Source organism: Canis lupus, chromosome 27, assembly GCF_048164855.1.
Source record: "Canis lupus baileyi chromosome 27, mCanLup2.hap1, whole genome shotgun sequence".
In the NCBI taxonomy this organism is placed as follows: Eukaryota; Metazoa; Chordata; class Mammalia; order Carnivora; family Canidae; genus Canis; species Canis lupus.
This window is the reverse complement of record NC_132864.1, coordinates 12,734,260-12,749,114: the sequence shown is the minus strand read 5'-3', so window position 1 is coordinate 12,749,114 and position 14,855 is coordinate 12,734,260. Positions and strand designations below refer to the sequence as shown.

The 14,855-nt window shown below is 37.2% G+C and overlaps 1 protein-coding gene across 3 annotated transcripts in view; it reads right to left on the bottom strand.

The window, feature by feature from the left end:
- Positions 1-14,855, bottom strand: part of SBNO1 (strawberry notch homolog 1) — a 62,256-nt gene that overhangs the window by 28,746 nt on the left and 18,655 nt on the right. For 2 of the 3 annotated variants that reach the window (XM_072802226.1, XM_072802227.1), the window contains exons 6-16: positions 12,144-12,240; positions 9,985-10,145; positions 8,276-8,409; positions 7,983-8,073; positions 6,619-6,780; positions 5,612-5,747; positions 5,430-5,535; positions 5,141-5,294; positions 3,807-3,989; positions 3,272-3,369; positions 1,456-1,607 (exon numbers count right to left, since the gene is read on the bottom strand). In XM_072802226.1, the coding sequence (XP_072658327.1) occupies positions 1,456-1,607; positions 3,272-3,369; positions 3,807-3,989; positions 5,141-5,294; positions 5,430-5,535; positions 5,612-5,747; positions 6,619-6,780; positions 7,983-8,073; positions 8,276-8,409; positions 9,985-10,145; positions 12,144-12,240 (1,474 nt within the window). The remainder of the gene's footprint in view (positions 1-1,455; positions 1,608-3,271; positions 3,370-3,806; positions 3,990-5,140; positions 5,295-5,429; positions 5,536-5,611; positions 5,748-6,618; positions 6,781-7,982; positions 8,074-8,275; positions 8,410-9,984; positions 10,146-12,143; positions 12,241-14,855) is intronic. The other variant, XM_072802228.1, reaches the window with a different exon arrangement.

The window sequence follows — 14,855 nt, the reverse complement described above, 5'->3', positions numbered from 1 at the left end:
CAAAAACTTCATTTGTAAAAGTCAAACAAGGTGCTAATTTAAATTATTTTAGTGAGCATTCAAAAAACACATGGGCGATGGGGGTTGGTGGTGGTGGTGGAGGAGCCGGTGCCTGGCTCAGTCAGTTAAGTGCCTGACTCTTGGTTTGGGCTCAGGTCATGATCTCAGGGTGGTGCCCTGAATGGGGCTCCATGCTGGGTGTGGATCCTGCTTAAGATTCTCTCTCTCCCAAAAAAAAAAAAAAAAAAAAGAAAAAAGATTCTCTCTCTCCCTCTACTCCTGCCCCTCCCTATCACTCATGAGCACATACTCTTTCTTTCTTTCTCAAAGGAAAAAAAAAAGAAAAAGACAAAGTCACCTGGAACAAACCATTAATAGTTCACTTATGAGATAGATGGTAAGAACAACATAATTCAGGAAAGGGAAACAGGACCATGTGACCATTTAAGATACCATTGATTCTACAGTATTACTTTTTGTGCCATTTTTTGTGCCACTACAATAAAAAATATTGTCAATTAAAACAACCAATCCACTTTCAAGCATATTAAAAATGTAAAAAAAAGTGTGCTTCTAGAACAGATTAAACAAGGTTAAAGTGTCAGCCACTGTGTTTAGAAGACACAGCATCAGTCGTTCCCACAGAAGTTATCGCTATCTTAAAGAGAGCCTGAGAAGTTAACTTCTGAAAGCCAAACAGGTTACTAAGCCTCTAAACACAAACCAAAGTTTGCATATTATAAAATGTCTAAGAGGAACTGAGTGTATTCCTAATAATAAAATAACAAATGCCTTTTTAAAGACTATAAAAACACCGTATATGTCTACATGCATATGCAGCTTTGACAACAGGAAGGCCCAGATTTTGCTTTCTATATATCACCCACTAGCTTTGTGAACCTAGGGAGAATCCTTAACTTCTTAATCTTTCTGTGCCTTAGTGTCCTCCATCTCTAGAAAACAAAAAGTAAAAAAAAGACAAAACACAGACACACACAAAAAAACAAAATATATATTTTCATATGGATCCCTTATGGGTTAAATGATGTAAGGCCAATGCTTAACATTCATACCTAGCATTAGTCAAATTATTCAAGCCCTAATTTAAAATAGGGAATCACTTGTGCATTCAAAACTACAAAAGCAGCAGCAAAAATAAGCAAACACATGCCAATTTAAAAAGCAGCTCAATCCTGGGCAGCCCGGGTGGCTTAGCGGTTTAGCGCTGCCTTCAGCACAGGGCCTGATCCTGGAGACCCAGGATCAAGTCCCATGTCAGGCTCCTTGCATGGAGCTTGCTTCTCCCTCTGCCTGTGTCTCTGCCTCTCTCTCTCTCTCATGAATAAATAAAATCTTAAAAAAAAAAAAAAAAAAAAAAGGCAGCTCAATCCCAAAATATAGTTGTTTCAAAATGCTCAAATTTATACTCTTTTCAACATCATTTAAAGAACTCACCTTTCCGCTTCTTTACTTTACTTTCTTTACAAGGACTATCTCGTGGTGAACTGTTGTTACTTGGAGCTGTCAAATCGATTCCTAGCAAACTATAAAGTTTTTTCCGGTCTGGAGCAGGGAAGTGTTTTTCAATAAGTGACTGCAACACTCCTCTATTTACATGAGAGGAAAAGTGACAATTAGTGGTTGAGTTTGCAAAATAACTTATATATGAAATCTTATTAAATATATTCTTAAGGGGTGAAGGGGTGCCAGAGTGGCTCAGTCGGTTGAGTATCCAACTCTTGGTTTCAACTCAGGACATGATCTCATGAGTTTTGGGATCCAGTCCCCTCTCAGGCTCCATGCTCAGTAGGGAGTCTACTTCAGATTCTCTCCCACTACCCCTCTCCCCATGCATGCTCACATGCTATCTTAAATAAGTAACACAAATCTTAAAACATTAAGAATATATATATATTCTTAAAATATACCTCTTAAAAGTAAATAAATTATTTAATATGATAGAATATTGATAATCCAGGTGAAATAAATTTAACATTCTAGGCTAAGACAGCTGAATTGAAATATAGTTCAACAAGCCCAGCCAAATAGGCAACTTTTTTTTTTTTTAAAGATTTTATTTATTCATGAGAGACACAGAGAAAGACAGAGAGAGAGAGGCAGAGACACAGGCAGAGGGAGAAGCAGGCTCCATGTAGGGAGCCCGACGTGGGACTAGATCCCAGTTCTCCAGGATCATGCCCTGGGCCGAAGGCGGTGCTAAACCGCTGAGCCACCCCGGGCTGCCCAATGTGCAACTTTCTAGTAGCTAGGTTAAAAAGTGAAAGAAAGGGGCGCCTGGATGGCTCAGTTAAGCATCTGCTCATGCTGTGATCCCAAGGTCCTGGGATTGAGCTCTGCATTAGACTTCCTGCTTGGTGGGGAGATGGCTTCTCCCTCTCCCTCAGCCCCTTCCCCTGCTTGTGGTCTCTCTCAAATAAATAAAATCTTTAAAAATAATAATAGTAAATTAAAAAATAAAAAGTGAAACTGGAGAAACATTTTTAATGATATATTTCAGGATATAGGCTAGTATCATATATCAACGTATCACACACAATCAGTGAGCTGTAAAACATTAAGTCTTTAAAACCTTGTATTTTATATTCATAACACATCTCAATTTGGACTAGCCACTGACAGGCACACATGACAGTTCCTATCATTTTAAACAATGCAGTAATAGTCACACAAGTATAGGAAAAGACAGATTAGGAAGTTCATGTTTTGCTTTTAGAAGCAGTTTTGAATTATATCCGTTTTAAAAAGAGCGACCTGAATATATCTCTTAACACGAGATAGTATAGCAGGGCAAAGGTTAATTTTTTTTGTTAATTTTACTATTAGAGTTAAAATTGGCAAGGCAGACAAACTGAAAAACATCTAAATCTTTCTAAAACTCTTTTTGAATATCTCATGACTCTGTGCAATTTTTATACTACATATTACTAAACTTGGGGAAACTACATGTAATGCTCCTCTGCATAATGGCAATTTCAAACACATAAAACTGAAACTAATCCAAGATGTCACAGATCTCCAAGACAAAAATCACACCCTTCCATTGGTCCAAACTACTGGGCACAATATTGTCAAGATGCTTAACATTCAAGCACTTCTATGTTACTGTTTTCCAAGAGATATATTGTGATGGACATGCACAGAACAAAAACTAAGATCAGAAAAACTTTAATGATTATATACATGAATCAAAACTTTTGCCTACAGGACATTTAAACTGATCTAAATAAAAACTCAAAACCAAAAACATTACTTGGCAGTTGAAACAAAATCATTCAATTCTCCTCCACCCTCTTCCAAGGCTTCTAACGTTCTAGCTTCTCCTGTTGACTGTAGACCAATTACAACACACTGGAGAGAAAAATAAAATTGTAAATAAAATTATGCATGCTATGTGTAAAAAACTTAGCTAGGAAACAGGATCACAGCAGTGAACATCAACTGCAGCCCCTGCCTCAATTCTTTGTGATTTAAGTAGATATATATGTATTGCTAAAATGAAAAAACATGTATGGCAACCTATATCCCACACATCAGCAGTAGTTCTATCTATGGATGACCAAATGATAATGGCTTATTGCTTTATATATTTTTGAGCTATCTAAATTCTTCATTTTAAACAGGCACTTCTTTTAACATTTTTTAAAAACATAGATTTTAAAATCTTATTATTATGTAATACCTTAACAACTCTCTCTCAGAAAAATCAGGCTTTGCAAGCAGAAAGCCTAAACACCCAAAAGACTAAGAAACATGACCAAAGAATAAATCTCATGTGTTCAACTTACTTTTCCATTCTTGATTTCTTCTCGAGCTAGTTGCACAACCCTTTTAACTTTGGACGCTATGCACAAGTATTTGAAAAACCTCTGGTGCGCAGACCAGAACTGACCCCACATGGATTTCTTCATGCGTTGCTCAGCATCAATCAGATCTGCAGCTTGCTGAAATCGCTCTCTGGCAATGACCCACTGAAGACACACAATCAACATTTTAGAGATTTTATCTATGAGCGTGAATTATTTAAAAATGACTGATTGAAAAATAGGTGCAAGATTACTTACTCAACATCAATTAAAAAAACATTTGCAGTAACTTGGGAATCTCTAAACAAATGTTTTTTAGGATGCTCACACAGAGTAGCCCCTAAATTCTTATTACATACTAGAGTCATTTCAGGGAAGAGTTACATTGTAATTTTTTAAAATCATGCAACTTAAAAAAAAAAATCATGCAACTTAAATGGCTTTTATTTTATTTTTTTTTAAGATTTTATTTATTCATGAGAGACACATACGGGGGGGTGGGGGGGGGGTGCAGAGACACAGGCAGAGGGAGAAGCAGGCTCCATGCAGGGAGCCTGACATGGGACTCGATCCCGGGTATCCAGGATCAGGCCCTGTGCTGAAGGCGGCGCTAAACCGCTGAGCCACCTGGGCTGCCCAATAAATGGCTTTTTAAAAAGTTTCAGTTATCTTTACACGCAGCATGGGGCTCAAATTCATGACCCCAAGAATCAAGAGTCTAAGAGTCACATGCCCTCCTCACACAGCCAGCCAAGTTCCTCATTACAAATGGCTTTTTTAGGGATGACTGGGTGGCTCAGTGGCTGAGTATCTGCTCAGGGCATGGTCCTGGGGTCCCAGGATCGAGTCCTGCATCGGGCTCCTTGCAGGGAGCCTGCTTCTCTCTCTGACCCTGTCTCTGCCTCTCTCTTATGAATAAATAAAATGAAATCTTAAAAAAAATAAACAAAAAAAGAAATGGCTTTTTATTTTTTAAAAGATTTTATTTATTTATTTATTCACAGAGATGCAGAGAGAGAGAGAGAGAGAGAGAGGCAGAGACATAGGCAGAGGGAGAAGCAGGCTCCATGCAGAGAGCCTGACGTGGGACTCGATCCCGGGACTCCAGGATCATGCCCTGGGCTGCAGGCGGTGCTAAACTGCTTCGCCACCGGGGCTGCCCAAGAAATGGCTTTTTAAAAATAAATTAACAAAAAGAAAGCTTAGAAAATTAGGAAAGTAAGGATCTGGTGATTTATGTGTTGTTTTATAGCAAAATATATTCTTGTGGGCTGAAAGACATTAAAAATACTAGGAATTAAGAAAAAACTTCTTACCAGCTTGACTGCTTTGTTATACATTTTCACATAGCTCTGAGAAAGAAGAACTTCCTCAATTTTGAAGGTCACTCCAGTAAAACTCAGCTGTCGAGCAATGTACATTCCTCTAAGCTTCATATCCATAGCAACTATTTCCATGGCACCAACACCTCTGAATAAAATTAAAACACACAGTAACTATCATTAAATATAGTAGGGCTTTAATATAAGTGGAAAAGGTTTTAGCAATAACACCTCTTTTAGACTGCAACCAAGAACAAATAGTGTATACTGTAAACTGCTTTACCTCCGTTCTACTGCTTGGATAAAATCACTAAATTCTCTAAATGGAGTTCCTTCTCCCCATATTCCAAGACGGTTCATATAAGCCATGTTTCGTGGTTCAGAAGCACCTGAAAAATCCCAAAACGAAACATTTTATAGCTGAAAAAGTAACCTACATATCTTTCAAATAAAATAACAACTTACCAGTGGCACTAGCATAAACAACTCTGGCCTTTGGCAATTTGTTCTGAAGCTCTAAAACTGCTAAGCCTGTCTTGGTTGGCTTTGAAGAACCAACAGGACATAGGTTTTTTGCTTTATGACATTCATCAAACACTATCTGTACAGAATGAATTAAGGAACATATCATAATAGCAAGTATCTCTAATCCTTAAGGAAGATTTAATGTTTATTTCAAAGCCCTGGGAAACTATCCCATATTTCTGGGGTGGTAGAGTGGGCCAAATTCAAGACAATTGGGAAGAAAGAGATGGTGCTGATAATAAAACCCCTGACCATTAACCTTGTGAAGTAACACCAACATACCCATCAAACCCATCATCAGGCTTTGTGAAACCTTAACATTTTATCGTATTTGCCTCAGATTTTCTTTTAAAGATTACAAATGTAAAAAAAAAAAAAAAATAAAGATTACAAATGTAAATGAAGCCCACTATGTGCCTCTCCTTGAGATCACCCCTCCCTCTCAAATCTCAGAGGCAATCACTGATTTTGATATTTATATTGACCAGATATCTAATTCTTAATTAGAATGGAGAAAGGATCATTGTGGCAAGGAATGTCAACCACATGGATAATTTTGGCCAATTCTCAAAGTACAATTGGTGACTAATTTAATTATCATTTCAAAAACATTCCTCATGCATGACAATGAACGCTGCTATGAGCAAATAGGTTTGGAAATCACTAAATTCAGTTTTTCCCCTTAGTCTTCTCAGGCACCTTTCTATGTGAGTATGTAGTGTGAATTACTGAAAAAGTAATATAGTATTCATTACTTCCCACACCTATTAACATTTTACTAAACCAGGAGCTTAAATATTGGCCTCTTATATGACAGGTACAAAAAAGAATCTCCCTTGGACACAGATCAGCCATTAAAGCTCTCATCCCAGCAATTTCAGTTAATCTCAGGATTATTCTTACACTTTTGTGTCATTAAAAACAAAAATATTTGTTGTAAAGGATACCACTCCATCGAAGTCATCACCGCACCAATGCAGAAGTTGTTTTAATCTAGTTTTATATTTACCACCAGACTGACTTTCACCAATAAGGGAAGAATAGGTAGCAAAAATAACACCCTTTTTCACGCTCCCATTATGTTTGGAAGAAATTTTTCCATATTTAAACTAAAAAAGAAAAAAGAAGAATAAATACACTTTTCTCTGAAAAATTTATCCTATCCAAACTTCTACAGCAGGAACCTGGTGGGTCCATCACAGGTTTTAGGGAAGTCAAAGGACCCCCTAAGACCACACACAAAATTTCTTCTACATATGTATACACAGACACACATGCATACACTCACGTTTGCATACAACTTCATGATACAAGGATCTAGCTTTCAAAGTCTCAAAAAACTTCTATCAATAAAAAGATTACAAACACCCCTCCAAGAAAAAAAGTCATGATATTCACTCTACAAATATTTATTGTGCGCTTACTATATGCCAAGTCACTATACTTAAGTTCTAAGGCATATATAAAGAATTATGATTAATAGTTAATATATCCTTTTCAATTACACGGACTAAGAAATCAAAAATATTTCTAGATGCCAGTTATGTGTTTTTAGTTTTGAGCTGTAAGGGGTCATTCAAGACAAAGTACTTTACCTACCAATCTACTCAGTCATACCCACCCAAAAATGCCAGTGAGGAGCAGGGCAACATTAAACCAACCTAGGGCTCACATGGAAAGTAGATTTACTTATTTTCAAATGGCTAACAGGGAGGTATCTGAAGGAACTCAGTCTGCCTATTCAACCCTTGTAACTCCAGCTCTTGGTGCATAGGAAGTCAGTAAAGATTTGCCAAATAAACATTAAGATTCTTATCACATTAAACTGTGCTTTAGATATCGAGACACATTTTCTTCCATTTGACAGGACTGTTTTAACATAAACACAGATACAGATTTACAAACTCAGTGGATAGACAAAATATCCAAATCGGTATCCAAGCCTCAACAATTATTTATGTGCTGGGACTACCAATCCACACAGCTTTACTACAATGCCTTATTATGCTCAGTTAGGAATTAGCTATATAAAGTTACCCCAAAAACAAAGACAAAAAGAACACTGAAGACTAGAATAAACTCCATAACCAGAGACAAGGCTATTTTGTTTGCCACTACACAACCATACCCGGCATAGTACTTAATGCATAGTAACCCACAAACCAACAAGAGTAGCTAGCACTCACTAATACTTTCTATAAAATAATTCATTTAATCCTCACAACAACTCTGTAAAGTAGAAACTGTTATTCCCATCTCATAGTTGAATCTATATTTACTGAATGACTAACTGAATAGAAAACTTTCATACCTTATTTAATGAATGAACCAAAATGTTTTTTGCTCCAATATCCCTCAAATCTCTTTCAGCATCATACTTCAAATCATTTGAAACACTGAACCTGCCACAAAAAAAAAAAAAGAAAAAAGAAAAAAAAATTAAATGCAAATTCCATCAGTCTAGCAGATTCAGGATAAATAAAACCAGGGCTTGACACTTAAAAAATAAATAAATAAATAAACACCTACTCATTAAAGCCCAACTCCCACAATGAAGTAACTATTCACAAAAGAAAGCTTCCACAGCCAGCCTTTGGCACTTACCATAATGCTCTTTTTCTACTCAACAAATAATTTTCATAGATAATTCCTGCTATCGTTCTTCCTTTTCCTACACCAGCACCATCACCTATTAAAAAGCCAGCACGATCTCCATTAGGTAGGAATGTTTCATGTTGCTGAAAAAGAGAAGGCTGGTAATTAATTAATCTACTCTTTTAGACTGGTGATCAGTCTTTCAAACACTGTTGTAGGAATATATTAATATGATCTATGTGTATACAAATGACCCACAGTTTGGCTCAATATGGATACTTTCTTTATACTTATCTTCCTGGCTACACTCACATGCACCAAGTAACTGAAATCAACAAATTGGTGAGCAATCACACAAAAATATGAAGGATGGTTAGCTGTTTGGCCATTACATATTTTATAGAAAGGGAATACAACAGAAATCCTCTTAAGACAACTCGCATAAATAATTCATGGTTTTGAAAGCTGGTACAATACCCATACAGTAATAGCACAGTTCATTTAAACACCCACCAGGGAATGGGCTTTTCTATCCTTTCAGCAGCATTCAGCTACCAGAGTTAGAGATGCAACAAATAGTCCCCCATCCATCCAACTATCTTCTTTACACACACACACACACATATTCTTAATCTAACAGTTCTACCAGATAGACTCCCAATAACGGAACTGTCAGGTCAAAGGATATACTTATCTTTTTTTTCAAGTAAGCTCTACATTTAACGTAGGGTAACTCACAACCTCAAAATCAAGAGTCACGTGCTCTAGTGACTGAGCCAGACAGGAGCAGCAGAACATACATATTTTTAATTTTTTTAAAAGATTTTATTTGAAAGAGAGCAAAGCAAGCAAGAACATGAGCAGAGGAGAGGGGTACATGGAGAGGAAGATAAAGAACCTCACTGAGCAGCAAGCCCCATGCAGGGCTTGATCCTAGGATCCTGGAATCATGATTTGAGCTGAAGGTAGCCACTCTACCAACTGAGCCACCCAGGAGCCCCTTAATTTTTTTTTTTTTTTTTAAAGAGGAAAGGCACATGCACAAGAGCTCAGTGTGGGGAGAGGGAGAGGAAAGAGAAAATCTGAAGCAGGCTCTATACCCAGCATAGAGCCCAATCCAAGGTTTGATCTGAAGACCCTGAGATCCTGACATGAGTGGAAATCAAGAGTCTAACGCTTAACCAACTGAGCCATTCAGGCACCCCATCTTTTTAATATACATTCCCACTGAATTCCAAAAAGGTTATAACATTTGTCATTTATTCTTTTTTTTTTTTTTTTTTTTTTTTTTACATTTGTCATTTCCAGTAGAAATGCACCTCTTGTGTCCATCTTACCCTTTTAATTTTTTAACACAGGAGGAGCATCTGGGTGGCTCAGTTGGACATCCGACTCAGATCATGATCTCGGGGTAATGGAATTGGGCCCCCACGTTGGGCTCCACACTAAGTACAGAGTCTATTTATCCCTCTCCTTCTGCTTCTCCCCCTGCTCACATGCACTCTCTAAAAAAAACTTAAAAATAAACCAAAAAACAAAAACCCAAACTCCCAAAAAACAAAAAATAAAAGTAAAAAAAATAACACGTGAAACTTCTATAAAAGTCACATTCACAAGTTTTTCATGCAAGGAAAACTTACCTTTGTATGAATGCAATTATATTATAGGGACTAGGATTAAAAGAGAAGTATTGTATGTAGTTACAAAATATTGCTTACCTGGGCTGCATAAGTAATTGCCTCAAGCTGTAATGCTGATAACCAGCCATTATCAATGGTTTCTTCAGAAATGGATGTTTTGTACCAAACATCAGGAGGAGTAACACTGGACAAAGAACTAGTTTCCACTACAGCATCTGGATGACGTAGGCCAATTTTTACTAAATGAAAATTTTAAAATACTTCATTTTAATTTTTCTAGGTAATAATGCACCCAGTTTTATTCTATAATATTGCCATATTTTTTCTATCATAGAAAAAATAGAAGTAAATAAGTAACTATACACTCCAGGATTCTACAAAGGCACTGATAAGGTGGCAAATTACTATTTAAATTTGACTAAAGGAAAAAAAATTTGACTAAAAGGATCTATTTATCAAATATTTATGGTTTAAATAGAGATCTGCTGATTAAAAAAAGATCTAGAAAAATATCAACTTAGTATGACCAGGTTCTCCAGCAGCAACAGAACATAATCCTAGATGTGGAAATTTATTGAATGAATCATTCACTTGAATCAATAAGAGAGGTTTGGAATATAATTTTATTTTGAAAGTTATTTTAATGGAAATCTTGGCTATAAAATTAAATAGCAACTAATTCCCCCAAATGCATTATATGAATAGTTTTATTTTTGTGAATAGTTTTAAATAAAGGTCAGCATAATTTTTCTATAAACAGACAATATTTTCAGCTTTGCTGAGCATCTGCTGTATTATTAAACACTGCCAATGTAGCAGTGTAAAAGCAGTCTTAGCCAATAAACAAACTCATGAAAATGATTATGTTCTAATAAAACTTTATGTAAACACACAAGGTTCCAAATTTAGTTTACTGACCTTGGTTTAAAGAAGGGCCATTGATAAGCTTTCAATCTTTTTATGAGAACTATTATGGGGTAAACTATTTTACTAAAAGGGTAAGATCTACCCTTTTCAGATACCATGACCTAAAGTTTAAAGTTCACTTTCAAAAATTTATGTAGGGGCACCTGGGTGGCTCAGTGGTTGAGCGTCTATCTTTGGCTCAGGTCATGATCCCAGGGTCCTGGGATTGAGTTCCACATCAGGCCCCCGCAGGGAGCTTGCTTCTTCCTCTGCCTATGTTTCTGCCTTTCTCTGTGTCTCTCATGAATAAATAAATAAAATTTAAAAAATAAAAAATTATGTATGTATTTTTAAGTAGGCTCTACACCCAACATGGGTCCTGAACTTACAACCCTGAGATCATAAGACCCCAAGATTAAGACTCACATACTCTACACCAATTAAGCCAGCCAGCCACTTCCTAAAGTTCATTTCAAATGACCAGAATATTATGGGATCCTCAGGTCAATACATAGTTAGTAAACAGCAATTTTTAGTTTAAGTGGTAATATTAGCAGCTTTTTATAGAAACTCAAAGTACATAAAAGATTCTAGCCATACTTTTTCATTTTATCACCCCCATACAGTGAAAAAGTCAACATTTTTATTATCAAAGCTAAAAACTATTAATTTTCAATTTGACATAATGGCCTCTAAAAAAAAAAGGACAGTTATGGAAAAAAGAGTAGAAGCATTAATATACACTACTGAAATAAATAGCACATTTTTAAGATTCCATGTTTTTATGCTTTGTATAAAGTATATAAAGCTAAGATACATATTTATATCTCTGCAATTTACTATGATTTTATAATCACTGCTGATATGAGTGAGCAAAATTAACTTGAAACAAAATAAACCCTAAGCTTTTCTAGTTTTAAAGAACTTCAACCCAAAACACTTCTAAGTTTGTGTAGGTAAAATAATCCATAGTAAAGTTTTCATGTAGGTATTTTAAAACATAGTATAATTTAAAACATATTACAAAGCTCTTGTCAAATTCTGAGGTATCCAATATTAACAGATTTTTTTTTTAAAGATTTTATTTATTTATTCATGAGAGACACACACAGAGAGAAGCAGAGACACAGAAAGAGGGAGAAGCAGGCTCCATGCAGGGAGCCCGACGTGGGACCTGATCCCAGTCTCCAGGATGAGAAGGTGGGCTGAAGGTGGAGCTAAACCGCTGAGCCACCTGGGCTGCCCCTATTAACAGATTCTAATAGATAATAACTTAAGTTTAAGAAGAACCCAGAAGTCTTTCACTATTTTGACAGTTCTGAAAGACATACATTTTATTGGCATATACTCTGCGTAAGTTTCTGCATGACCCATTTCTTCTTCATCTTCTTCCTCTGGTTCATCTTCCTCTTTCACAACAGGGACCTTCTGTAACACAAAGGGAGCGTAATCAGAGTCTGAAGGCCTAGCCAACACACACACAAATTCTTCCGCAGGAACACTAACAGTCTTCAATCTTGGAAACATGACATACATCTATATTCCCTAAAATCTGGGTCACATTTTGTGTCTTCCATGCTTCTCCAATGAGTACAGCTAATCCATGACCTACTCTCATCCCTAACATACCACTGGGTCACCACCGGGCTCCACTATCCTTCCAGCTACCATAATCTCAAACTACTTTCCCCTTCAATATTGCCTACCAGGGATCCCTGGGTGGCGCAGCGGTTTGGCGCCTGCCTTTGGCCCAGGGCGCGATCCTGGAGACCCGGGATCGAATCCCACGTCGGGCTCCCGGTGCATGGAGCCTGCTTCTCCCTCTGCCTGTCTCTGCCTCTCTCTCTCTCTCTGATGTAACTATCATAAATAAATAAAAATTAAAAAAAAAAAAAAAAAAAAATATTGCCTACCACCCTCCCTGATGCCCAGAACTGAAACCTTAGTCCTCAGTCTTCATTTCAATTCCAGGAATAGAAAGACTAAAAGAATTGAGAGGAAAGCTGGATGAGCCCCAGGAGCTTATCCTACAATGTCAATGGCAGAAACTCTGTTGAAGTCACACATCCCACCCCCATTTCACTGCACCTTCATTTCAGCTGTCTTCTTTCCACTGGACACTGAAACTAAACCCCCAGAAAAATCTGGATTTAAAAGTTCTTCTGAAGGAGACAGAATGTGTTTCAGACATCTATTTCTTCAAATGCAACAATAATCATATGTAAGAGCAATAGCACTTACTCTCCAAACTCTGGCACACCCAAAGATGCAATGGGGAGCTATTAGTAACTATACCAGGAAAACAGGAACGAAGCCAGACACTTGAGTGAATGGTTACTAGTCACATGTTTCTTTGTTTCTTTACAGACTCTTAGAAGGGTGAAATAGGGAGGAGTAGGGGAATAGAAAGACCCAGTACAAGCCTCTTTTCACAAGTAAAACCATCAACAAAGCTTTATTAATGTGCTTGTTCAAGAAAAACTGGAGAAAGCTGTGAAACCCAGTATATCTAGAAAAGGAGAAGAAAAAGAGAAACCAGTCAGGACCTACAAGCAATGCCAAGGACAACAAAGCCTTGAAAGGTAAGGTTAGGATTTTCAATTGCTTTTATTTAGTTTGTAGTACAATGGCACATAGATGCTCAATAAAAGTGGGAAGGAGAGGGAAGATGGTAGATAAACATCCAATCAACATTAATCTAGGATATCCTCAAAGAAAAAATCCAGAACAGCTCTGAATGCTCTTAGAAACTGTGCCCAAATGAAACTGATTTCAGAAGCTGTAAAACAAAGTTGGGTTGGCCAAAGAAACGGATGTAAATCCCCACTCGGCTGTTATTCATGTGGCCTTAGGCAATCACTTAAATTCTGAGTCCTCCCCATCCCCACCTTCACCTCTTTCCCCACCTATCAAATAAGAATGCATACTAAATGACCAGCCTCCTTCCTTCTCTATCTGATCTTCCCATACCTGAATTTAAAAAAAAAAAAAAAAAAAATTACCAAGAGTGTAATTGGAAGATAAGCTGATGACACTGTCTGGTAACAAAACCCAGGGAGACAAGTAAATTTCTAAGCTATTAAAATGGCAATGGAGGGTTACCAAGTTTAGGGTCAAGAAGATAATTATGAGGGGAAACAGGGAAAAATTGTGGTACCTGGGGAATGCCTGCCCAACACACAAAACAAGTGTTCACTACTCAACTGGAGGCATGTTTTACTAGGTGGGGAATGAGGACCCAGGGTTGTCAAGTACTCCTATTTTTCAGGAGAACCTGGAAATCAGATTTTTATTTAGTAGCAACAAACACAAAATTTTTCAATATATCATAGAAGCCAAACAAAACACATCTGGCTTTGGTGTAGCCAACCAGTTTGTAATCTGTTAGAAGTTTCTTTTCTTTTTAAAATAAGATTTATGCCCAACTCAAGGGGTCCCAAATTCAAGACTTCAAGATTAACAGTCACACGCTCCATCGACTGAGCCAGCCAGATGTCCATTAGAAGTTTCTTTAACTGCAAGGACAACATAGAACTTTTGGTGTATTATGGGCAAACATGGGTTAGACTGGGAACCTGAGCACTACGTACATTTCTTAAAGAAAAACACAATCTGGGCAGCCCCAGTGGCGCAGCGGTTTAGCGCCGCCTGCAGCCCGGGGCATGGTCCTGGAGACCCGGGATCGAGTCCCACGTCAGGCTCTCTGTGTGGTGCCTGCTTCTCCCTCTGCCTGTGTCTCTGCCTCTCTCTCTCTCTCTCTCTGTCTCTATGAATAAATAAAATAAAATCTTTAAAAAAAAAAAAGAAAAAAAGAATCTTACTTTCTAAAAATCAACTTTCATGTAAGTTACTGATACACAACCATTAAGTAAAACTGGGTGCTGCCAGCATTCATTCTCCTGGTCTCTATTCTATTTCTTTGCTATTCTATATTCCATCCCCAAGTCTACCAATCCTTTGGTATTATTATATGCAGTCACCTCATATTTTCCTTTTTATCCCTTTCCCCTTACCTTTTCCCAATTCTCTTTGCAATCTCCCAA